The sequence below is a fragment of the Helianthus annuus genome, chromosome 12 (assembly GCF_002127325.2).
Source record: "Helianthus annuus cultivar XRQ/B chromosome 12, HanXRQr2.0-SUNRISE, whole genome shotgun sequence".
Lineage (NCBI taxonomy): Eukaryota > Viridiplantae > Streptophyta > Magnoliopsida > Asterales > Asteraceae > Helianthus > Helianthus annuus.
In genome coordinates, this window is record NC_035444.2 from 112849707 (window position 1) to 112877067 (window position 27361).

General features: G+C 39.9%; 1 protein-coding gene across 11 annotated transcripts; it reads left to right on the forward strand.

Annotated features, from left to right (window-relative positions):
• Positions 1–11835: 11835 nt before the first annotated feature.
• Positions 11836–14438, forward strand: LOC110895823 (kinesin-like protein KIN-14I). Of its 11 annotated transcripts, none has more exons than XR_004874072.1 (7): positions 11836–12211; positions 12485–12746; positions 13129–13241; positions 13427–13499; positions 13640–13815; positions 13929–14072; positions 14151–14438. XR_004874072.1 is itself a non-coding variant. In XM_022143187.2 (6 exons), the coding sequence occupies exons 4-6, from the start codon at positions 13708–13710 to the stop codon at positions 14205–14207; spliced, it is 333 nt and encodes a 110-aa protein (XP_021998879.1). In that variant the 5' UTR covers positions 11863–12211; positions 12485–12556; positions 13427–13499; positions 13640–13707; the 3' UTR covers positions 14208–14438. The 11 variants fall into 11 exon arrangements, 5 of the variants coding, with proteins under 5 accessions (XP_021998879.1, XP_035836426.1, XP_021998882.1 ...); XR_002567401.2 differs by having other exon boundaries at positions 11845–12211; positions 12485–12556; positions 13366–13499; positions 13640–13839; XR_002567403.2 differs by having other exon boundaries at positions 11848–12211; positions 12485–12556; positions 13197–13241; positions 13366–13499; positions 13640–13839.
• The last annotated feature ends 12923 nt before the right edge of the window (positions 14439–27361 follow it).

Here is a 27361-nt window from a genome sequence, read left to right on the forward strand (position 1 = left end):
ACTTAGCATTTTTCATACATTTCTACACGATACACTTTAGTGATCCTTGTACTTGGCTCGCTATCATCCAAAGTTGTAAAAGAATTGTTGTTTAATTAGAGTTGGTGATCAGTAGTTTCCATCACCCGAGGTTTTTTATGCCGGAGATCATTCATTAATCAAGGGCTTTTTCCTCGTATAAATCTTTGTGTCACTTGTGCAATTCATTTCTGAGTGATCCTCATTGTTGTTTACCAATCCAAGCATCATACCCCGTAACAGAGAGTTTGGTTGCATTATCCTTGTCTGATTTTTGACCAAAACATCTTGTTTCATCCACAGTATCTAATTCTTGGCACATTGCTTCAGGATTCTGCCTAGGATCCTGGAGATTGGATCTTGCCGTAGGTATCACCATTTCTGTTGGGATCACCGCTTCTGCTCCAAATACTAAGGAGAAGGGGGTTTGGCCAATTGCACTCTTTATTGTTGTTCTACCAGCCCACAAAACAAATGGTAGCTCTTCTGCCCATCTTCCTTTTTTAGCTCCTAGTATCTTTTTCAGGTTGTTGATTATTATCTTGTTTGAGGATTTAGCTTGTCCATTTTCTTGAGGATGTACCGGGGTGGATGTCATCATTTTGATTCCCCAACTCTTGCGAAAGTCAGTAGTCCTCTTACTTATGAACTGAGAACCATTGTCACAGATTATCTCGGCTGGTACTCCAAACCTGGTCAGGATATTTTTCTTTATGAGGGATACTACTTCATGGTCTCTAACTTGGACAAATGCTTCAGCTTCAACCCATTTACAAAAATAGTTAGTCATTGCTAGCATAAAGACTTTTCCTCCTGGAGCTTTTGGCAACTTTCCTACTATGTCCATTCCCACTTCATGAATGGCCAAGGGAAAGCTATAGGATATAATGGTTCAGCCGGTTGATGCAATATGTTGCTATGCCTCTGACATGCATCACATCTTTGAGCGTATTCTGCATCATCTTTCTTCATTGTCGGCCAATAGTATCCTGTTCTCAACACTTTTGAGAATAAAGATCTGCCCCCAGTATGGTTACCACAATCCCCTTCGTGTATATCCTGAAGCACTTCCATGTCCTCAGGATCCTTCAAGCATCTTAGGTATGGACCTGCAAGAGATTTCTTATACAAAATATTATTTATAATGGTGAATCGTGATACCTTCATTCTAAATGCCTTAGGATTCTCGTCTTCAGGAATGTGTCCTTGTTTGAGATATCTTATGATTGGAGTCATCCAGGATCCAGTATCCTCCTCAGGATCATGACCAGGATCCTGAATGCTTGTTACACTTTATCCTGAGCTTTGAAGGGATCCATGGCAGGATACAGGATATGAAGTATCGGTATTTGGGTTCCCTCCGGTATCCTGACTGATGATCCTAAGTTTGCCAAGGCATCCGCTTCAGCATTATCCTCTCTTGGTACCTGTTCCAGTGTAAAAATATCGAAATATCCTGCTAATTTTTTGAGAATATCAAGATATTCAATTAATTTCTCACCTTTAACTGCATAAGGTCCATTAAAATGATTAGTGATTAACAAGGAGTCAACATATACTTGCAAACTTTTAATATTCATGCTCTTAGCCAATTCTAATTCTGCAATCAAAGCCTTATATTCTGCTTCATTATTAGTGGCAGGAAATTCGCATCTAATAGTCTGGGGTATTATGTCCCCCTGTGGCGATACCCAATCATACTCCTCTAATATTAGATGCACCATCAGTATATCATGTCCAGGATTCTAAGGTTTCTCCTAGTTGTTGTACTTCTAGGTCCACTTCATTTTGAATATCACTACTGAAATCAGCCACAAAGTCAGCTAAAGCCTGAGATTTTATGGCATTTCTAGGTTCGTACACTAGATCATAGGCACTTAACTTTACTGACCATTTAGCCATTCTACCTGACATCTCAGGTTTCCTAAGCACATTCTTAACAGGATAATTGGTTTTGACATGAATCATATGTGTTTCAAAGTAATGTCTAAGCTTTGTTGATGCCATAACTAGAGCCAATATCAACTTTTCTAAATGAGAATATCTAGTTTCAACATTTAATAAACTTTTGCTAACATAATAAACAGGATACTGCTGACCTTCATGATCCTTTAAAAGGACAGCACTTACTGCATTCCCTGATACTGCAAGATACAGGGATAATGGTTCACCATCCTCAGGCTTCATTAGTAGAGGTGCGGTTGAGAGGTATTGCTTCAAATCCTGCAAGGCTGCTTCATGATTCTCCCCCCATTCAAACTTCTTATTTTTCTCCAGGATATCATAAAATTCCTTGCATTTTTCTGAGGATCTTGAGATAAATATGTTTAATGCCGCTACTCGTCCTGTCAGTCTTTGAACATCCTTCATGTTAGAAGGTGATTTGATATCTAGGATGGCTTTGATCTGTTCTGGGCTCGCTTCTATCCCTTTTTTAGTTACCATATATCCTAGAAACTTTCCTGCTCCTACTCCAAAATGGCACTTGGCAGGATTTAGCTTCATGTTATATTGATCCAGGAAATCAAATGCTCCCTTAATATCCTGGAGGTGATCCTCAGCCTTTTTAGATTTTACCACCATATCGTTGATGTATACCTCCATTGTGTCCCCCAGCTTATCTTTGAACATAATGTTCACCAATCTCTGGTATGTTGCACCTGCATTTTTCAAACCGAAAGGCATAGCAGTATAACAATAAATACCTGCTGGTGTCATGAAGGCAGTATCCTCTTGGTCCGAAGGCTCCATTTGAATCTGCTGAAATCCTGAGGATGCATCCATGAAGGTTAACATCTCGTGCCCAGCGGTTGCATCCACCATTGCATCAATATGAGGAAGAGGAAATGGGTCTTTGGGGCAAACCTTATTCAAGTCTGTGTAATCTACACAAACTCTCCATTTCCCATTTTTCTTTTGTACCACCACTGCATTTGCTAGCCATCTTGGAAACTTAACTTCTCTGATCATCTTGGATTTCAGCAATCTTTCAACCTCCTCTTGGATAATTGCATTCCGTTCAAGAGCAAACTTTCTTCTCTTTTGCTGAACGGGCTTGAATGACCTGTCAATTCCAAGCTTGTGAGTGATAATATCTTTGGATATACCTGTCATATCCTCATGCTTCCATGCATATGTTGACATCCTGCACTTCAGAAAGTTAGTTAATTGTTCTTCAATATCCTGAGGGATATTGGTTCCCATGAGCACCAAGATATCAGGATTATCCTGAATCAAGATAACTTTCTTCATATCCTGCTCCGAAGCCTCGATGATATCTTGGGCCCGTATCTTTAATTGCTATGCTGCATTAGGTTTGGTTGAGGATTTCATTGAGGATGAGTAACATTCTTTTGCCTCTTGCTGATCACTATCAACCTTAACAACCCCCCAAGGGGTAGGGATCTTGATGCATTGATGATAAGTTGACGGCACAGCCTTCATATCATGAATCCATGGCCTGCCTAGTATGATGTTATAGCAAGATAGGGAGTCCATCACACAGAAACGTTGTATCGAGTTGACCCCTTCAACATACACTGTTAGCTTTATCTCTCCCACTGTGTTCCTGGCCTCTCCACTGAACCCAACAAGCACGGTGGATTTCGAAGTGATATCCATTGGTGATACATTCATCCTCTTCAGAGTCTCTATTTGAATTATGTTGACTGAGCTGCCATTATCTACCAATATCTTGCATACAAAATGGTTAGCCACATATAACGTTATTACAAGTGCATCATGGTGAGGATCCTGAACAGTATCCCTGTCATCACTGTCAAAAGTGATCACTTTATCAGTTGTGAGGGTGGTCATCCTGTCTGGTTTGTCCCCTCTTTCGGTCTTGGCCTCTTTTGCCTGTCTCTTGGCCGCATAATACGAAGTCCCACAGATGTCGGATCCTCCTGAAATAAAGTTGATTATCTTGGCATCCGCAGGAGGTGACGCCGCTCGTTCAGGATCCTTCTCAGTATCCTGACCCTTATTCTTCTTTCTTCCTAAGAGATCCTTCAGATATCCCTTGCTTAGAAGATAGCTTATTTCTTTTGTTAGAGCAATGCAATCCTCAGTCTCATGTCCGAAATCTTCGTGGAAGGCACACCATTTGGACTTATCCTTCCAATCAGCTTTTTGCTTATTCTTTCGAGGCCACCTAGCTTTGTCTCCTAAACCCTGCATAGCATACATCAATTCAGGAATGTTAACAGAAAAGCAATATCCAGATAATTCAAGATATTCTTCAGGATCCTCGTCTTCAACAACATTCACTCTCTTATTGTCATTTCTACCATATGGCTTAGAGCGATATGGTTTAAATGAGGATTCAGACTTCCTATTGGTTGACTCGTAGGTACTGGATGAGTTCATCCTTTCTTGCATTTTCTTATCATCCTCCAGCCTGATATATCTCAAGGCCCTGTTTCGAGCTTCGTCCAAGTTCCTGCAAGGCTTCATTACAAGATCCTGATAAAATTGACGATCCTTCCGTAACCCCATTTTGAACGCTTGTACTGCCGTAGCAATATCAAGATTCGGGATATCCAGGGATTCTCTACTAAATCTGTTAACATTATCCCTTAGGGATTTTTGTGATCCTTGTGTTATCCTATAAAGATCACTTGTTAGTTTCTCAAAGCTCCTGCTACAAGAAAATTGACTGATAAACAAATTAACTAAATGAGAAAATGATGTAATTGAATAAGGTGGAACATTTAAAAGCCATTTTAAAGCCGATCCTGTTAAAGTTGAACCGAAGCCTTTGCATAAGCATGCTTCCTTAATTTCTGGTAGGATTGGATTTGGTTCCATCCTTTCCCTATACTGGGCAATATGCTCCTCAGGATCTGTCGTCCCATCATACAACTTTATGCTGGGAGTTTGGAATCTTTTGGAATTTCAGCATCACAAATTGGATGAGCAAATCGGGATATCCTGTGACTATCCTGGGATACTTTCGGTATAGGCTGCACTACTCCAGGAACACATGATATCATATCCTTCAATTTTTGAAGTTCCCTGGTCAATACTGGTGTTACACCTATATCCTGCAAAGAATCAGAATTATTAGTAGCAGGGATACTGATATTGGCAGACATGTTACCAGCCTGTTGGCTTTTGCCATATCCTGGACCATATCCTAGGCCATATCCTGGATCCCTCACGGTCGATATCCTGGCGGATGATGGTATCTCCAGCATGTTGCTCCGGGACCGACTCAGTATCATGTTGCCTTGATTATCCTAGGTAAATGTTGATGAACTAAAGATCAGCATCCTGGGCTATAGAGGAGTAGTTGTATCCTCCACAGGTTTCCCGGAGTTTGACTTCAAGATTTGTATATCCTTCATGATCGTCTGGTTAGTTTCTTGCTGCCTCTTCATTTGTTCCTGTATACTACCAAACAAAGACAGAATTTCGTTATTAGAAGCAAGGATATGGGTTCTCCTTGAATTTCCGGATCTAGAAACATTCTGAGCAGCAGGAATTTCTCTCGGTGTGTGGCTTTCATTTCTCCTCTGAAAAGTCTAAACTTGTGAAGGTGGAGGAGGCACCGAACCAACTGTTGCAGAAGTTGTAGCAGACACAGTAGAAGAGCTCATGCTTGATCTCGAGGCCATTGCAAGCAACGTAGTAAAAAGTTTGGAAAAAACAAAACCAAGTAGTGATCTTGCAAAAGTTTTTAGAAAAAATAGCACCACTTGCCCCACGGTGGGCGCCAAATTGTTTTGGTCAAAAATTACCGAAGCAATTAAGTGATCAAATTAGTTAAGTGAGGTAGTGTGCTAAAAAGTGTGTTGAAAATATGTTGGTTAAGTTGTTTAGAAAAACAGTATTCAGGATACGGCTCAGGATATTGAGCTGTATCTACGATCAAACAATAGGCAAAAAGTAAAGGGGTTGACACGAGATGTACGAGGAAAACCCTTGATTAATCTAGATCTCCGGCATAAAACCTCGGGAGCTGACAATCACAGCTGCCTTGTTCTTCTTATTGCTTTCAACTTCAGGATACAGTGCAGGATATGATGCGAATCAACTAGGTGTTACAATGAAATTTGATTACAAGTGTTTGTGTTTAGTGATTGCTAGAAGCTAGAGAGTAAAGTGTGCGAGTGAAAGTGTGTGGAAAAAGTTGTGTCTACCTATGATCCGATCGATCCCTTTTATAGTAAAAGAAACTAACAAACTATCCTATTATTCCGGGATACTTTGGAATATTCCATTCTGAACGTTGGGGGCTGCTCCCACGAAACATGCCTTTCTTCAATGACGACCATTACAAGAGCTATTCTTCCACCATCAACGTCCTTATCCTGACTAATTTGAGCAGGTCTTCAGGATAACTTGGTCCTCATGAACGTTAGTCCCTTGTAACCAACGTTTACAAGCAAATCATTAGTAATAGTCAGGATACTGCCCCAGGATGTTACCAATATCCTGGCCTGGTATCCTGATCCTGTATCCTGATCCTGTATCCTGATCCGGTATCCTGATCATATACAACTAATAAAAAATCAAGATACAAAGTCAGGATATGGGCTCAGAATTTCACCCATAACAAGCATCATTCCTAATAGTGAATTTAATGAAACATTTCTAACCTCTTCGTGTCAAGTGAATGCAGGTATAGGAAAGATGCCGATGTTGAAAATGAAAAAGAGCATGGAACACCACTCGTGCCTATCCGAGTGGGAAAACTAAAAATTCCTCATGCATTGTTGGACTATGGGGCAGGCATGAGCGTGCTACCAGGCAAGTTGTATGACATGTATGACTTTGGCTCGCTGCAAGATGTAGACACCATGGTGAGCTTGGCAGATGAAAGTTGGAGGCGTCCACGGGGAATGGTTAGGAATGTTAAGATTCAGTTGGAGAGTTTGAATACCCAGTGGATTTTCTGGTCCTAGACTATGCTTCTACCAAAATGGTAGCACAACAAAAGGTAACCTTAGGTCGACCGTTTCTATACACAACAAATTCTCAATTCAATTGTAGAGATGAGGTTATTACCATGACCAAAAAGAACTATAAGTTATCTTTTAATGTTCAAAGTAGAGTGATTAGTTGTGAGTCCATTGAGGGGAAGAATAGTGAGTCTAGTGATTTTATGAAAAAAAAAAGTGTGTCAAAGAATGAAAACAAATCAACCACCGGGTTATAAAGAAAAGCATGAGGGATCAAGCAGGAGCGTATTTGATTACCCACTGAATAGACATGAGACGGATGCATTTTACTCAAAGTCACAATGCAATAGTGGAGATGGCCAGAACCGTTTCTTTGAGCCACCATAAACGGGGGTGGCACGGTCTGGCTGAAGACCCAGAAACTTAGTGCTGCTCGGGAGGCAGCCCGGGGTTTTATATTGATCTTGTTGTTTTTATCTTTCTATGTTTCAGGGCCATGGCGACATGCAAGTGTGGGGAAGATGTGCGGATATTTGTGTGAAGGTGGTGATAGGAAGTTGGATTATCTACAACATTTTTTGTGTCAAACTTCACCATGTCAATATACTCTTTCCTTAGTCTTGTTATGTTCTTTAGCTTTGAAATATTGCTAGTTAGTTTGTTTGCTTTTGTTTAAAAAAAGTTTGGTGTGTTTAGAGCGATCTTTCCCTTCAAAGCCATACATTGGGGTCAATGTATCCCAAGTGTGGGAATGGGGGGGGGGGATTTTTGAAAAATTTTATAATCAAGCGAAGAATGGTCTAACTTTGAAAACTTAAAGTATTGAAACCGCATAACACACCGGCAACCCCATATACCCCCTTTTTCTTGGTGAGAGTTTGAGCCACTTATTTGAATTGTTAGAAATATTTTCTTTGGTGAGAGTAGCAATGGGTGGGGGTGCATTAGAACTTGTCCTTAAATGCGGTTTGAGGCCTTAGCTTGATATGCATGTGAAAAGGATAAGGGCAATTAGGTAGCCTTGTCTTGGTGTGTGCGAGTGTGGGATTTGGGGGGTTAGACCTCATAAGTTATATATATGAGCATGGTACGAGAGGGGCGGGGGTTTGGACTTTTAGTAGCCATTTTGAGCTTTAAGCCGATCGTTTATTAACCCATGCCTAGTTCCTCAAAAATTCACTTGTATTCGACCCGGTCTACTAGTGTTAGCATTTTGTATTAGTATGTTTGTTATGTTATGCTATCTTATGTTTATGTTGAAAAAAATACAAAAAGAAAAAAAGAAAATACAAAAAGTATGAGAATAAACGATTGTAGTAAGTACTAGTAAAAAAAGGGAAAAAACAGGAAAGGCAATGGAAAGGAAAAGAAAAAAATGTTAGGATGTATTGTATATAGATGTTTATGTTTGTTTAGATGGTAATAAAAGACTGCGTCGAATCATTAGCTACCTCATATATATTTCCATTTCCTACCCATATGCCTAGCCACATTTCAACCTTTAAGTCCCGTTGATTCATGTGCATGTTTTAGCAAATTTTTAAGGCGAAGGACCGATTTAACTACAAGCTTATTGTTGTGCAACTACCCGTTTGCCTTTAGTGTGTTCTAGCTTATCCTTGAGAGTTATTATTTGTTGCCGAAATGAGAGTCATTGTTTGTGACAACTGTAACTTTTCCGTACATTCCGTACACTAAATGAACAGTAATTTGTGCTTCAATAACTGTGCATGATCTAGTTTACAAGACAAATGAATTTCTGATTACTGCTATATACATACAATGGCATTTCACATTTCAAGACTTTATTCGTTGCTACATGCAACACGAGATGGTTCTAATGATACACAGAACATAATTGGCACCGTTATCAGACAAACAAAATGATGACGCTGTTCAGTACATAGACAGACAATATTTTGAGGCCCAGTATGAGCCAGAGACCAAGTGATACCCTAGTATAGTGTGTAGGGAAGTAAGGACCATAAAACTGCATGCCTAAGTGATAGATAAAGTGCCGGAAAGTGCCTAATACCCATTAAAAATGCAGAATTCTGTATATTTAAACAATTTTCAGCTTTTTAACAAGCTAGTAATGTGTGAAAATATGGCAAAATGGTCCTGTATGCTTTCCTAAGTGTCGGGAATTCAAAGTGTCAAATCCGGTTGCGAGTCGTGTACTATCCAATGATATTGCATTTTCATGTAATTTGTGTACCATGCCCACTAAACATGTCTGTTTGTCTATTTCGTGTCTAAATCGGATCAAACAAAGCATATTCAAAATATCTTATGATCTTTAACCATGTTCTTCACATTCAAGCAACATTCAAACCACATTCATCAATAATCAACCCAAAATTTATGTATAAACCCTCTAACCAAACCCTTAATATCATTCGGAATACAAAAACCATTCAACCTAAACAATATAACATATCCTTTTATTTATTAACATGATCCGAAACATATAACAATAATCGATCTAACCAAGCATTTAACCAAACATCGTAACAACCGGAAAACACTCTATTTTCTCAAACAAGAGTAACAATCATCAACTAAATAACCAACAATCATGCAAGCATTTCATGGCAATTAATCAACATTGTGCAACAAACACCTAGTGAACATAATAACACTAACCGGTAGAGATTCAAGGTGTGTGGGTAAGATGGATCGATGAGTGAGCTTCCGGTTGGTGATTCCGAGCTAGAGCCGAGGTGTTCTTGTTGTTGGTTGATCCGAGAGCTTGGTTCCGAGTAGGAGGAAGAAGGTGATGGTGGATGTTGATGTTTGTAAGGGTTTTGGAGAAGAATGATGAGGGTGAGTGAGATGAGTGTAGTAAAAGAGGCAAAAGGGGTGTGAGGGTTGGGTTATATAGTGTTCCGGGTGGGCTTAGGGGTTCCGGATTGGGTTTCTCGGTCACAAGGCCCAAACCGGCCTACCAGTTGTTGTTCATTCGAGACTAGGGGTCTCGAGATGGGTCATGGTTTCGGCTCACAATAACACACACATATATATCTTTATACACATATACATACATGCACCTAACATGTAACACAATAGTTCAAATTTTCATTTTAAAAACACATATACACGTAAGTTACATCAAAAGGTTTCCCGGGAAAGTCCGAAGTGTCACAATGTCCCTACTCATGTTAAAAATGCTATTCTTAATGTTATGCCTTTTGTGGAGGGTTCTTTACCTGTTCGGTATTTGGGTGTTCCTCTTATATCGTCAAGGCTCTCATATTCAGATTGTCATATCCTGGTGGAGCGAGTGGAAAACAGGATTAACAGTTGGAAAAATAAGTTTTTATCGTTTACTGGGCGTCTTCAACTTATCATTTCAATTCTGTCTTCTATGTACATCTAATGGTCTTCGGTTTTCTTATTACCGGCTAGTGTTTCTAAGAATTTGGAACCTATCATGCGAAACTTCCTTTGGTCTACAGAGTCGGCTCATAAAGGAAAAGCTAAAGTGGGTTGGAAGGTGGTTTGTCTTCCCAAACATGAAGGGGGTTTGGGTATTAGAAGGATCCGTGATGTTAATAGGGCTCTTATGGCTTATCACGTTTGGAGTATTGTTACAAATCGGGAATCACTTTGGGTTGCTTGGATTCATTCCTACCGGTTAAGGGGCCGCACCCTATGGAACTGTAAATCTGTTGCAAACTGTTGCTGGAGCTGGAGGAAGATTCTCCAGTTAAGGTCAGATTTTCGAAAATATTTTTGGACAAAACTTGGAAACGGTAAATATACGTCAGCCTGGTATGATTTTTGGTGTGATGGTGGTCCTTTATGTAATCTTCTTTCCCCTAGAGTTATTACTCGAGCAGGATTTGGGTTAGCGGATACTGTGAGTGACATTTATGGGGATACGCGTGATTAATCTTTTGGACCAAGTTCATTGTAGTCCAGATACGCGTGATTGTATTCTTTGGAAAGATGGCGACAAAATTAGCGAGTTTTCTTCATCTATAGCCTGGAACTCGATCCGAGCTAACTGGGCCAAAGTGGATTGGGTTAGAATCGTTTGGTTTACTCAGTGCGTTCCACGCCATGCATTCCATATGTGGTTGATAATGCGGGGTAAACTGTTGACTCAAGATAAAATTTTGCAATTGGATTTATCGCAGAGGAAGAGTATGAACATGATGTATTGTGTGCTTTGCTATGCGAATGTTGACTCACATGCTCATCTTTTTTTCGAATGTACTTTTTCATCGCAAGTGTGGAATTCAGTTAAATCCAAAGGGGCTATGGCGCATCTCGATTCAAAGTGGAGCAGCATTGTTGATTGGTTATGTGCCTGGGCAAGCTCTAAATCGGCCAATAACTATGTGAGTAGGTTAATTGTTGCGGCGACTGCTTATATCATTTGGCATGAGAGGTACTCGAGACTTTTCAATAACCATGCTAGGCTGCCAGAAACGGTTCGAGACATTGTCTTAAATACGGCCAGATACAAGTTGATGGGAGTTAAGTTCAGGAACACGGAGAGAGTGAGGAAAATGCTGGAAAGCTGGGAGATTCATATGGATAGCGTGATTGACAATGGCGGCTGATTCTTATTGATTATTTTTTTTCTTTTTTCTAGATGTTTGTCTAGTTGTTGCTACGTTACGTTAGTTGGTTTATTTTGGTTGTCTGCTTTTTACAGTCATGGGGGTGTGTCCTATGTCTGAACTAGCGTTGGATTCTCCACGCTACTTGTTTTTATTGGTTGTGAATATATAGAATCACCGGGGTAACCCTTTACCCAAAAAAATAGGGGAATTTTGGCGGTCTAATGTTGTTGACTCATGCAAATTGATAAGCTTTCATATATGCATTTCATGTATAACATTCGATATAATTATATATACTCTAATTCACAACAATTCTGTGCATTGAAGGTAGTACATTTTGCTTCCAATGTTGTACGGTGGTTTTGAGAAAACCATGGGCTACTAGACTGTTTGTGTTGTTTGCTTCTCTGTCCTTGCTTCACCATCATCACCACTCTGACGCTACCCTTTCACCTCACATCAACCAAAACACTCATCCCCTTCCCTTCCCTTCCTCCTCTTATATCATACTCCCGATACAAAACACTGGCGAAAGGAGAGAGAACCACGTTTGAAGAGATAGAGCGCCGCGAGAGTAGATATAGAAAGAGTGGTCCAGCGATCGACGATTAGGAAGGTCACAGCGGTGGTTCTGCTTCTGGCGATGGGGGTGACTTCAAGAAACGAAGACCCGATTAGGGTTCAAGTGAGATTCCGGCTACCCTTTTTTACACTGTAAGTTTTTTTTTTGAAGGTTGAAGGAAATTCTTCGTAATACATCTCCATTCAGATCCTTAACTCTGCACATTCATCTCCACACATTTGAATTAGGGCTTTTTAGTATCCATAACCCTAACTATGCTAGATATTATTCTGATTTGGGTTAGCTTATTTTGGAAGAGCTTATAACTTATTGACTTATAAAAGTGAATAAGTTGTTTTTATAGTGTTTGGGTTAACTTATTTAGTTTTTTTAACTGTTACTTATATAAGTTTCGCCAAATTTAGGGTTCAATTGATTGATGCCTGGAGTTCTTAAGCTTGCTTCTTCTTGGTATAGGTTCTTCACTCCGATTATAGGTATGGTTGATGTTTTTTGGCTGAGATTAGGTGTGTTTACAACGTTTACCAAAAAGAATTCATGTTTTTCTCTATTTAACCATTACTGAGTTCCAGTTGCAGAAAGTTTAATGTTATTATACACACATGATACAGTGAAGGGTGTGCAATGTGATGCATCTTTGGCTGGAAATATCTATCTTTCCTAGAGGTTAGGGTTGTGAGTTCATGGAATTATGTAAAATAAAGATGCATCAACCTTCTGTTTTGTACAAATTCAATTGAAATCTTGGAAATTAGGAGTTGATTATGAGATTATGAATGAAATTTGTTGTGCATATGAGAGTATCTTTCCTTGAGGTTAGGGTTGTGAGTTCATGGAATTATGTAAAATAAAGATGCCTCAATCTTCTGTTTTTATACAAATTCAATTGAAATCTGAGAAATTAGGAGTTGATTATGAGATTATGAATGAAATTTGTTGTGCATATGAAAGTTGAAGGAATTGCAAATTGATACTATGCTTATGTGATAATCACAGTGTTCTGTTACAGTCTGATGTTTGAAATTTTATTGTTATAAATACGTGATAGTTGGGTAGATGATGATTGTGGAAGCTAGGCGCACCACTTCATATCAATTTGTTTCTTTGAGCTTGCAGATTTAATGAAAAAAAGACAATAATTGTGTTTGTGATCCCACGAAGGTATTGTTTTGGTCATCTTAATTCTTGCTCTCTTTTTGTTTGTTTTATCTGAACTGAATGAAAGATACTACAATTATATAACTGCAAAAAGGCACATTGATAGATTGTTTCTTTGAGCTTGTAGATTTAATGAAAAAGACAATAGTTGATAGTACATTATCGTTCTCTATGGGTTTATGGTTTAGGGTTCAGTGGTCAAAGACGTCCTTAACCGCTCACAAGGCCTTGATTCGGACTCCAAGAGAACATATGAAGCTGGTATATATACTTCCTACGTGTTTAAATCGTTTGTTGTGTATAATGACTTATAAATTTGTAATATGTTTATGTTTATGTGTCTTTATCCGGTGAATTATGTTGGAATGAATTATTTTGCTAAATTTTTTAAATGTGTATAGCAATAATGAAGGTTCAGCATGGTTGAGAAGCAATAAGGAGATATTAAGGTTTAGGATGGTTGAGAAAAATGATAAGAGTTGTTGGAGCAAAGAATTTGTACGCAAATCCTTCACCTTCTAACGAAGAGTTTCAGCTTGGTTCAAGTGGATTAAATTTATGCAATGTGATTAAGAAAGTACATCCTCAAACTGTTTCTAAGGTTAATAATAAATCCTCATTTATAACAATCTGACCAGTTGATTATTTCATTAGATATATTAATTTTAATTGAGGTTTTAATTTGATCAGGTTGTAGAAAGTTCATATGATCTTGCTGCTTCACAGGATAGAGCTGCTTTATTTGCATATCAGTATTTTGAGAATGCGAAGAACTTTTTAGTAGCTGTTCAGCAAATGGGGCTCCATACCTTTGAAGCGTCAGATTTAGAACAAGTGAGTGTTTGATAAGTGTAATAATATGCGATTAACGTGCTCATGATCATCGAAGATAATATTGTTTATAATTTTTAGGGAGGAAAAACATCAAGAATTGTGTATTGTGTGTTGACACTCAAACCATACAGTTAGTGGAAACAAACAAGTGGCCATGGAATTTGGAGATTTGGGGGAGTAGTGAAACTGAGCACGCCTAGCAAAGCATTGTTCGCAGAAACTCAGGTCCCTTCTCAAATTCTTTGTCAAGGATGAATGTTCAATTTTTACCAAACTTTTGTAATTGTTTGGTGCAAGATACTTTACAATTGAGTTGTTGCTATCTTCTTGAAACCAATACAATTTTGTTTTTATTTTTTTTTTTTTACCATTGAGTGTTTACTGAGAAAATCATGTTTAGTTAGTTAATTGTCTCCTTGGCACAAATCTTATGAAACAAACCACTATAAAAATTTAGCATTGTTCATAATTTGATACCTAGTTACATATTATAATCCAAGGCGTTAGTTGCATATTATTCGGTCCTCTAAAAAGATTTTAAAGAAAATGGATTTTAATTTTTTGGTGAAAGGTATGGAAAATGTGGTAATTTGCAGTCCATTATTCAGTCCTTCACACGGTTATGTCGTGCCTTCAAAATGGTAGTTGAGTGAGTAATCGCTAGAAACCATTCGCCTTTATTAATACAAGCAATGTTTTAAAATCCGGTTTTTATACCGTACCGGATTTGACTCAGAAACGGTTTAACCGAGTGTATCGGGCGGTTCAACCGGGTGTACAGGACGGTTTAACCAGTTCTAACGGGCGATTCAACCGGTACAACCGGCCGGTTTGAACCGGTTTTTAAAACATTAAATACTAGGCACAAAAGTGCATCACAAGGAATTGTTTTAAGGATGTTAAATTATTAATTGTTTTTTTTTTTTGGATTTGAATGTAAAAGTTTTTATGGGTTAATAAAAAATGGTGTTTTGTTTGCTAAATGTGACGGGTAATACATGTGGTCCCGACCGCAACGCAACAGGTGCTATTTTTAGTTTTCTTCTAAATTGAAATATGAGTTATACATATTCACGTATCTATGTTATATTCATGTAATTAATTATGTATGTACTAGTATCAAACTATAAGAATACACAAAGACATATAGATACAACAATGTGAAGTCTAACATTTCATAATTACTTTTAGGGTTGTAAACAAATCAAACGTTCAGCTAGCAGTTTCTAAACCATTTAGTGGAAAGTTCGTTTATTTTCGTTCAACGAAAATGAACAAAAAAATTCCGTTCGTTTATATTTGTGAACGTTTGGTAACGTGTTCATTTATATTTGTTCGTTTATGTTTATTTGTGCTCGTCCATTTGAAAGTTTTATATGTTGCTTTTTTTTTTAATTTTTAAAATTTTGAAACCCTGGTTATACTATATGCTTCCCCCAAACTCTCTCAGTTAACCATTTCAATTTCAGTTTGTGTTAATGTTTGAAAAAACTTATTAATTTTGTGCAATCGTATTTCTGATAATCATGTCAAATGCGTTAATTCTGTTAAGTACTTATTAATTTTTAGTGGATTCTTCGTAATCTTTTTGATGAAAATGCATAAGTTATTCTAGAATGCATAGTTTACTTTAAAGTGAATATACATTCGTGTGTATTCATTTGAGTTCATGAATACTATTTGTGGTTATATATGTTTATTAAAATTTGTTTAGAGTGTATTTGTGTTCGTTCACTTTATTTACAGCGCTAACCATATGTACCTAACCATATGTAGTTTTTGGTTGTAAAACTAGTTTTTCTTTGTCTTTTCTAAACTTCCTCATTACAAAGAGCCAAATGCTTTTAAAATATTTGAAATATCATTTTTCTTTGTCTTTTCTGAATATAATTTTTCTTTGTATAGCCACATGATACTTTTTAAATATAGTTTTTCTTTGTCTTTTCTAAACTTCCTCTTTACAAAGAGCCAAATGCTTTTAAAATATTTGTAATTTCCACACAAAGTGTTGAAAACAATTTAAATACAATAATCATATTTTTTTAACGGCAAAAATTAACCCTTTACACTAATAATTTTAAATTATTCTTTTTTACTTAGTTTGAATCATATTCCTTCTTTTGAAGAGACATGTATTTGTATCAAGTGGGCTTAGTTAATACCATAATCATTTTATACCTTTGATTGAGTTTTGAGACAAGTACTGGAATAAAAATAAATGAAAATAAAAGGTGTACGGAGATAATGGATAGAGGGAAAAGGCACCATAATTATGTAAAATGATGTGTCATGCATAAATAAATCCTAGACAAAGACTGCCACCCTGAAGGAGTTCCTTAAGAAGCTTCCCTTTCTTGGAAGACTAAATTAAAACTTAAAAATAAAATTAAAAAACTAAAAAAACTGTTGAGTGTCAATATCAATGCCAAAAATTGGTTCTTACACCAGATGCTCCATCTATCTTCTCATCTGTGTCTTTCTTCTCATATAAATTATCTCTTCACTCTTCGTCCCATGCCTCAAAGTTCACAAGTTTTACTAACTTGACAACTTAAATAAATGAAAATCGTATTTGTCTAAAATAATAATAAAAAAAATATTCTCAAATGATCACTTTGAATTAATATGACAGAGCATCCACACTAGCATCTTTATATTGTATAGAGCAGTGCCGAATCTTTAGATTTCCGACGGGTGGTCGAAAACGTATATACCCAAATATTTCCATAGGAAAGCTGCATATATAATACTACTGAGCGAAAAGTTCGGGGGTCCGGCGCCCCTCCCGGCCCCCGGTATAGAGTAACTGTAAATGTTGAAAAGAGAAAATGTTTATGTTCATGAGTGAATTTGATAAGACCCTATTCACCTTTTATAATTTTTTAAGTAAATTACAAGTTTTGTCCTTTATGTATGTACCAAATTGCAGGCGGTGTCCTTTAACTTCAAAATTGACCGGTTTTGTCCTTAACGTTTCAAAATCTTGCACGTTATGTCCTTTAGGCCAAACCCAGTTAGATTTTTTTGTTAAAGTTGGTCATGTGCCTTGCACATGAGGGCACTTAATTTTGTCATTTTACCTCCCCAGGGACTATTGAGTAAATGACTAGTAACAAGGGGCTAATTATGTAAAAATAAAATAATTAAAGATATAAAATATAATTTATGAGTTTCATTCCTGCACTTTCTTTCTCTCTCTAACTCTCTCTCCCTCTCTCTTCTTTTTCTCTCTACAAAACCCATGTAATCTGTTAAGATCAAACCTTAATTAAGGTATGGTTAGTGATATAGAAGGTGCAAAAATACAGTTAAATCATCTTCGATTACGGCAAAAAGATATTAGGTTTAGCGGTGATGGAGGTGTACGGTGGTGGGTGTGATGTTGACGGTCGGTGAAGGGGTGGGTGCGGCGGTGGTCCGGTGGAGGTGGAGTTGGGTGAATTTCGCCGGAGTTCACCTTCTCATCGATCCTCAGAACTGGGTGGTGGGTGGTTGATTGTGGTGGGTTAGAGGCGACGGTGGGTGAAGGGTTGGGGCGGCGGTGCTCCGGTGGAGGTGGAGTTGGGTGAATTTCGCCGGAGTTCACCTTCTCATCCATCCTCGGAACTGGGTGGTGGGTGGTTGATTGTGGTGGGTTAGAGGCGATGGTAGGTGAATGGGTGGGTGCTGCGGTGGTCCGGTGGAGGTGGAGTTGGGTGAATTTCGCCGGAGTTCACCTTCTCATCGATCCTCGGAACTGGGTGGTGGCTAACACGCAGAGAATTCCTCCTTTATTTTAGTTTCGCCCTTGACACCTGTGTCACTTCAACCTTCAAACAAATTCCAAACCAATGAAATATTGTATTTCATACTTGGGATTTGTAAAAATATGTGTATCGTTTGCACATATCAATTCTTGTCCGATTTCAAGCTCTAAATCGCTTTCTGGATGGTTATACGCGCACTGATGCGTAAATATAACCAGTTTAACGCAACAAACACTCCGGAATAGTGAAATAGGCTTAACATACCTTAAATAACCTATACATAACTTAGAAATAAGTTTTGGATGATTTGGTGTGTTGAAATCAAGTTTGTTCGATCGCAGGGACTAATTGTGTCAAACTGCAAAACTATACCGATTTTATAGTAACGAACCTTCCGGAACTTGATCATAAGTTAAATATGCCCTAAATATCCTCTACATAGCTTAGAAATAGGCTTTGAGGTGTTTGGTGCGCTAAAATAAACTTTTGGTCATTCAGGGACTAAAAGCGTCAAAAAGTGCATAAGTTTGCATTTTCGCGCATATATTACGTTCTGAATAGATCCGGACATCCAAAAATTTATGTAAGCATTAAAATATTTTATTTTAATGTTTGGCATGGGAAAAATCCATTCGTCGCGCAATTTGGATCGTTTTTCGCGCTTATGCGCATTCCGTCGTAATTAAGCGAACATTGCGATCATACGACCAAACGAACCGACATCCGGCATATTTTTGAGCATGTTTCATGTCCACAATGTTTAGGCATCATTTTAGGGCCTTAAAGTTGGCTTGACGGGCCTTAAACATGTCGGAAATGGCTTTAAACACCAACAGGGACTGAAACTGTCATTATGCAAACTTGTTTCTAAACTGTAACTCCCAGGCGGCCCGTGTAAGGCAGTACAGCATCCCTAGAACACCAGAGCAAAATGGGATTGTTGAAAGAAAGAACAGAACATTAATTGAGGCTACCAGAACCATGCTTGCAGATTCAGGTTTGCCATTAACTTTTTGGGCAGAGGCAGTAAACACTGCTTGCTATGTCCAAAACAGAGTTTTGATCAACCCCAGGCACAAAAAGACTGCTTATGAAATTCTATATAAAATAAAGCCATTAATCTCATATTTCAAAGTTTTTGGTTGCCCATGTTTCATCTTAAACTTAAAAGATTCTATCTCAAAGTTTGCAGCTAAAATCGATATGGGATATCACTTGGGATACTCAACCACTGCTAAGGCCTACAAAGTGTTTAATACACGGACCAAAGCAGTGGAAGAGACCTTGAATGTAAAGTTCAATGAACTTTCATCAATGAAAATCCCTGCAAATCCTGCAGAATTGTTTGATCTTGAAAAAATCACTTTTGAAAATACTGCTGTCAAGACTAACACTGCAGGTCCATTAGAAGATTCATCACCAGACTATGGATATGAGATCATCATTCCTCAAAAGTCTGCTTCAACAGGGAGAGCATCAGTTGTTCAAAACAGCTGTCAAAGCTTAACCACTGCTACCTCAACAGTTGTTGACCAAAGTAGCCCTTTAACCACTGCTTCCACCTCAACAAACACTGCTGACAAAAGTCCTCAAACAGTGGATCAAAGTCAGCAGATGTCCACACCTTTACCCCCAATGCCACCACCTTTTGAAGCCATTGCTGGGCCATCAAAGTCACCAGCACTGGTTAGCTCAGATGATACACATCTGCAGCCTTCACCATAAAATGCCATTATTCCATACCAAGGAGAGCTAATCTTCTTGAAATCTCATCCACCAGATCAAATCATTGGCAACATCAATGAAGGGGTGTGTCACACCCCCAAAATCCCACACGCGGAGTACCACCGCTTGGAGGCGTGACATGACCAGGATCAAGCCATCAATCATATCAAACATAGTATTTAATAATCAAAAGTAGTTAATACAATTCATAAAAATATGACTGATGTTCCAAAACCAAACATTGATTAAGTAGCGGAAGCATAGTAATAAAATTCTCAAATGTAGTTATGAGTTCAATTAACGTTCGCGATCCAATTCCCACAACGACCTGCTCCTTCCTTGTGCAAGCTCCAATATGTACCTAAGGTCCTGCAAGGCATGTAGCAGATAATCAACAAACTAGTTGAGCGAGTTCACAGTTAATAGTTTAGTTTGGGTAATAGTGCGTTTGTTCAGTTAAGTTTCATATCGTAACAGTTCCATCGCGGCCTCACAGGCATGTGTGCGAAGATTAGGTTCGTTAGTTCGCGACCGTAGTCTTTACCGACCAGGGTGTGTGCGAAGGCAATTGATCAGTTCGTTCGCGACCATAGTCTTTACCGACCAGGGTGTGTGCGAAGGCAGTTGAGTAGTTCGTTCGCGACCATAGTCTTTACCAACCAGGGTGTGTGCGAAGGCAGTTCGACAAGTATCATTTAAGCATGCACAAATAATCATCCAACCCATTCCCACCCTGGGAACCCATGCCTTGGCTGTGTGAACTCACCTTGGTTTGCTCGGTATGCTAGGTTATGCACTCACAAGTAATTAATCACGTCCTATTGTATGCACGTATAACAAATCAGTTCATGTTCACAATGATACGCATGCAATTTAATGTTCACATAACAGTCAGTTTGCATATCGGCACAACACGTATTATTTCACATTTAATCATCAACTATCATTCGATTCACATTACCCATCCTTCGATACATTGCTCATCCTTCGGTCTAACAATTATCACAATTATCACAATTATGTTTCGACATGTCTTTCGATACACAGTTATCATCTTACGATTCATGGTTATCTTTCGACACATTAGTGATCTTTCGACAAACAGTTATCACAGTTATCATTCGGACCGAATGTTATGTTTCGAACCAGTGTCATCTTTCGGTCAATGCTATCCTTCGGTCAACACTACTATGGTTCGGTCAAAGCTATCCTTCGGTCAACACTACTATGGTTCGGTCAAAGCTATCCTTCGGTCAACACTACTATGGTTCGAAGGACATGTATCTTTCGGTCACAACTATGTTTCGAATAACTACATCTTTCGATAAATATCAGTTACGTGTTTCCTAAATTTACTGAATTTGTTACATTGTTTCCAAACATAACAATTATCAATCAACAGGTTTCCAATTTCTCGATTAACATACAGCCGATCAAACAAGCATATTTCATATATTCAATCTCAGGAACCCTAACCGAAAATCATGAACAATAACCATATTCATTCGGATTACTATTAAGACCTAACAACCTCATGTAAACTGATTTCATAATAACCCGATTTCACTAATATATCAACAAGTTATCAATCCGGAGCATACATCGTCACAGTAACATAACAAGCATCATTGAATCGATTTAAACTTATTATCATGCAATACAACTACAAGATCATCTTTATACGATTCATATCATTCAACATACAATCAATTCTAATCGTTCTAATCAAAGCATGTAATAATAATAACATCATTCAATCACTAAAACACAATCAAACACTAACCGGATTAGGGGATTGAAACTAGTGGGGTTTCGGGTGCACAAGAACTTTCAGCCGACTACAAGACTTCGAGAGAGAGAGAAGGGTATTAGGGTTTTTGAAACTAACAGCCGGTTTACATGCATCACGTATATAAACGTATCACAAGAATGGGCCAAGCCCATTAGAAAGACTGGGCCGAAAGATGTCGAAGGATAGAGTCCTTGGTCGAAGGATATGTTTCGAGATCCTTCGAACCGAAAGTTGATCCTTCGAATCGAAGGATATGTTTCGAGATCCTTCGAACTGTATGTCATGTTTCGTGATCTAGACTAAGTGTTTTAATAATAATTCTAATATTATTTTCTACCACAGCAAGTAATCACATAAAGGCAAAATGACAATACGTTTCATTAAAACACAACGCGTACAATTTCAAGTCCACAATCCAAACAACTAAACAGTCAAAGTCAACGCGCATTTAATGCGAAAGTGAAAGTCAGAAACTCGAGTTGTCACATTATCCCCAACTTAAAAGAAATTTCGTCCCGAAATTTGGTACGCACTCACTGAGGAAGCTAGGTAAGTTACATCGTTCACTGGTTTTCCTGGGGTGTCACATCATCCCCCCGTTGATTTGGAATTTCGTCCCGAAATTCAGTAGTAGTAGCTTCAGCCTCAGAAGTGGATGCATTGGTTTCGAATAACTGGGGATACTTTTCTTTCATCTGATCTTCGCGTTCCCAGGTATACTCTGGACCACGCTGGGAGTTCCAACGAACTCGAACAAGAGGGATTCTCTTGTGTTTGAGGACCTTAACATCCCGGTCCGTGATTTCAACTGGTTCCTCGACGAACTGCAACCGCTCGTCGATAGTGAGTTCCTTAAAAGGAACTATAAGGGTCTCATCTGATAGGCATTTCTTCAGATTCGACACGTGAAATACATTGTGAACTGCACCGAGTTCAGCTGGTAGGTTTAATCTGTAGGCTACTTTGCCAATCTTTTCTAAGATTTCGAATGGTCCGACGTACCGCGGATTCAGTTTGCCTCGTTTACCAAATCGAACCACACCCTTCCAGGGTGAAACTTTCAATAAAACCCGGTCCCCGACCTCAAATTCCAATGGCTTTCTACGCTTGTCCGCGTAGGCTTTCTGACGGTCGCGTGCTGCTGCCATGCGTTGCCGTATCTGTGCTATCTTTTCTGTGGCGTCCACTACAATGTCTGGACCCGTAATTTGACTATCCCCCACCTCTGCCCAACAGAGAGGTGACCGGCATTTACGTCCGTACAATGCCTCGAATGGAGCGGCTTGAATGCTGGTGTGGTAACTGTTATTGTATGAAAACTCCACTAAAGGGAGGTGTTTTTCCCAGCCGTTGCCGAAATCGATGACACACGCTCGAAGCATGTCTTCTAGAGTTTGGATAGTTCGCTCAGACTGCCCATCCGTCTGAGGATGATATGCTGTGCTCATGTCTAATCGTGAGCCGAAGGATTTGTGCATCGCTTGCCATAACTCTGACGTGAATCGTGCATCCCGATCCGAAATAATAGAGGTGGGCACTCCGTGCCTCGAAACAACTTCTTTCAAGTAGATGTCTGCTAAGGTGGAAAACTTGTCCGTTTCCTTGATCGGCAGGAAGTGTGCAGACTTGGTGAGTCGATCAACTATGACCCAAATGGTATCATTCCCACGCTGGGATCTAGGTAAGCCTGTAACGAAATCCATGGAAATTTCTTCCCATTTCCATTGCGGTATCTTAGGCTGCTGAAGTAGACCAGATGGTTTCTGATATTCAACCTTGACTCTCGCACAGGTTAAGCATTTGCCAACATAGGTGGCGATGTGAGCCTTCATACTAGGCCACCAATAAGTAGTGCTGATGTCGTGGTACATTTTATCCGACCCTGGATGTACCGAATAGCGAGACTTGTGAGCTTCATCCATTACAAGTTCGCGTAAACCGCCATAAAGTGGGACCCAAATACGCCCCGTTACATAGTAGGCGCCGTCTTCCTTTTGTTCCATGCGTTGCCTTGAGCCGCGTAAGGCTTCGGCTTTGACGTTTTCGGGTTTCAGTGCTTCTAACTGAGCAGCTCGTATCTGTGCAGGAAGACTGGACTGAATAGTAAGCTGTAGCGCTCGCACGCGCTTCGGTAGAGTGTCTTTCCGACTGAGGGCATCAGCCACAACATTGGCCTTGCCTGGATGATACTTGATGGCGCATTCATAGTCGTTTAGAAGTTCAACCCATCTCCGTTGACGCATATTCAAATCCTTTTGCTTAAGAATATGCTCGAGACTCCTGTGATCGGTGTAAATCGTGCACTTGGTACCGTACAGGTAGTGTCGCCATATCTTAAGCGCGAAAACAACAGCTCCCAGCTCTAAATCGTGCGTCGTGTAGTTTCGTTCATGAACCTTGAGTTGTCGAGAAGCGTAGGCTATCACTTTATCACGTTGCATCAACACACATCCAAGACCCAGGATGGATGCATCACAATATACTACGAAGTCATCCGTGCCCTCTGGCAATGAGAGAATAGGTGCGCTGCAAAGCCTATCCTTTAAGTACTGAAAAGCGGTCTCTTGCGTATTACCCCATCTGTAAACGACACCTTTCTGTGTTAGCATAGTAAGTGGTTGCGCGATCTTTGAGAAGTCTTTAATAAATCGCCTGTAGTAACCCGCCAAACCCAAGAATTGGCGTATTTCAGTCGGTGTACGCGGTGCTGGCCAGTTTCTGATCGAATCAACCTTGGATGGATCGACATGAATCCCATCCTTGTTCACCACATGGCCTAAGAAGTGGACTTCACGAAGCCAGAAGTCGCATTTTGAAAACTTTGCGTACAGTTACTCTTTTCGAAGAAGTTCCAAGATAAGACGTAAGTGCTGCTCGTGTTCCTCCTGACTCTTGGAGTAAATCAGGATGTCGTCGATGAAAACAATGACGAACTTGTCGAGATAGGGTTTGCACACCCTGTTCATAAGATCCATGAAGACTGCAGGCGCGTTCGTAAGCCCGAATGGCATGACAAGAAACTCGTAATGACCGTAGCGAGTTCTGAAAGCGGTTTTGGAGACGTCCTCATCCCGGACTCTCAGCTGATGATACCCTGACCTTAAATCAATCTTGGAATAGTAACACGACCCTTGCAACTGGTCGAATAGGTCATCTATGCGTGGAAGAGGATAACGGTTCTTCACTGTGACCTTGTTCAGCTCGCGATAATCGATGCACATTCTGAAAGTGCCATCCTTCTTTTTCACAAATAACACTGGAGCTCCCCAAGGCGAAGAGCTTGGACGAATAAAGCCCTTTTCCAAGAGCTCTTGTAACTGCTTCGACAGTTCTTCCAGTTCGGTTGGAGCTAAACGATACGGTGCGCGGGCTATTGGTGCTGCTCCAGGAGCTAACTCAATCTGAAACTCGACTTGACGATGAGGAGGTAAACCAGGTAAATCTTCAGGAAACACTTGAGGAAAATCACGCACAACTGGTATATCCTCCAGCTTCTTTTCCTTTGCTGATGTGTCAGTGACAAGTGCCAAAATGGCAGTATGTCCCTTTCGTAAACATTTCTGCGCCTTTAAGAATGAGATGATGCCAACCACAGCACCACTCTTGTCACCTTGTACCTCGAGAGGTTCTTGACTGGAGCGAGGAATACGAATAACTTTTTCTTTGCATAAGATCTCCGCATGATGTTGGGATAGCCAATCCATACCGATGACGACGTCGAAACTACCCAAAACTATGGGTATGAGATCAATCGAGAAAGTCTGACCCGCTAGAACAATACTACAACCCTTGACTACCTGTGCGGCTTCTACACTTTTACCATTGGCTAGTTCTACGACGTGTTTGGTGTCTAGGGGTGTTGGTGTACGTTTTAATAATTTACTCATTTTCAATGACATATAGCTTGTATCAGCACCCGAATCAAATAAGACAGTAACATAAATATCGTCGAGAAGAAACTTACCCATAACCACATTGGGATCATTCACTGCGTCACCCCGACCTAGCACAAAAGCACGACCCCGAGCTTCGTTGCCATTGTTGTTGTTGTTTCCCCCGTTGTTCTGGTTATTGTTGTTATTTCCGTTGCCCTGGTTGTTGTTGTTGTTGTTGCGATTCTGGTTCAACTGAGGGCAATCGCGTTTGTAATGACCTTCAGCCCCACACTGGAAACATCCCCGATTTCCACGCTGTGGCTGCTGCTGCTGATTCTGTGGAGCTGGCGGTGGAAGTTGCTGGTTCTGGTTTACTGGTCGCGCGCTTCTACAATCTTTGGCCTCATGGCCCATCTTGTGGCATCTTTGACAGCGATCTTTCCGACACCTTCCATTGTGGTGTTTGTTGCACCTGTTGCACCACGGATGATTTCCCTGATAACCACGTTGTCCCTGACTTCCCGATGATTGCTGACTCGGACTCTGGTAATCGTTGGTGCGACGTTGCTGAGTTTGGGACTGAACAGACACCGATCCCCTGCTGGAATCCCCATCCCATTTTCTCTTGTTGTCGCTGGGTGTAGCAGAAGTAGCAGCTGGAGTGACTGTAGCAGTAGCGCCGACACGCTTTGGCAGTTTATTCTGATCCACTGCCTGATCGGTGATGCGATGAGCGAGACGCTGTATTTCCTGGATATTGTTGAGGTTAGCCGAGGTAACGTGGCTCTGTATTTCTGGCGCCAAACCTTTGAGATACAACTCAATACGCTTGTATGGAGGGTCCACCATAGTTGGACATAACACAGCCAACTCATTCGATCTCTTGGTGTAAGCTTCGATTTCCGAACCAACCATTTTCAAGTTATACAACTCGTCCTCCAACTTGTGAATGTCTTCTCTAGTGCAGTATTCCCTCTTGATCAGTTCTTTGAAATCATTCCAGGGTGTGGCGTTAGCAGCTGCCAACCCTAAGATCTGCACTTGTGCGTTCCACCAAGTGAGCGCAATCCCTTCAAGTGTGCCAGTGGCGAACTTCACCCTGCGAGCCTCAGGGCATTCACACATTTCGAAAACCGACTCGAGCTTTTCAAACCAGTGGAGGAGTCCAACTGCTCCCTCCGTGCCACTGAACGAACTAGGACGACATTCCATGAAATTCTTGAAGGTGCACCCAGGTTGTTGCTGAGCGGGTTGACCTATTGTGTACGAATAGGGCAAAGTTAAGTACGAGAATTAATGTAGGATCTAAAGATCCTAGTGTCTATACTGCAGGGTATACTACCTGCTTGGGCGGCTGCAACTGCCGCAGCAACGAGAGCCTCTAGCTGGGCTTGAGTCATGGTAATTCGTGCGGCCATTGATCTTCACATCAAAGGCAACATAAGTGAGAAAGGTTCGCGAATAGTGCGATGACAGAAGAGTGTAAGCACATAAGTATTCTCATGCAATGACAAGTTGTGAGCAAGGTAATGTAAGCATACTACGAGCAAGGTTCTATGCAAATTCTAGCATGTAGGCAATAAACATAAACCTTATTACCTAGGAAGTTGAGTCTTGCACGTGGAGCGAAGCGTCGTTGTGGATCATTGAGAGCACTGTTCTGGTTATAGTCTGGTTTTAATAAAAACGTTTTTCCATATTAAAACCAAGTTCTCTATAACCAATGGCTCTGATACCAATCTGTCACACCCCCAAAATCCCACACGCGGAGTACCACCACTTGGAGGCGTGACATGACCAGGATCAAGCCATTAATCATATCAAACATAGTATTTAATAATCAAAAGTAGTTAATACAATTCATAAAAATATGACTGATGTTCCAAAACCAAACATTGATTAAGTAGCGGAAGCATAGTAATAAAATTCTCAAATGTAGTTATGAGTTCAATTAACGTTCGCGATCCAATTCCCACAACGACCTGCTCCTTCCTTGTGCAAGCTCCAATATGTACCTAAGGTCCTGCAAGGCATGTAGCAGATAATCAACAAACTAGTTGAGCGAGTTCACAGTTAATAGTTTAGTTTGGGTAATAGTGCGTTTGTTCAGTTAAGTTTCATATCGTAACAGTTCCATCGCGGCCTCACAGG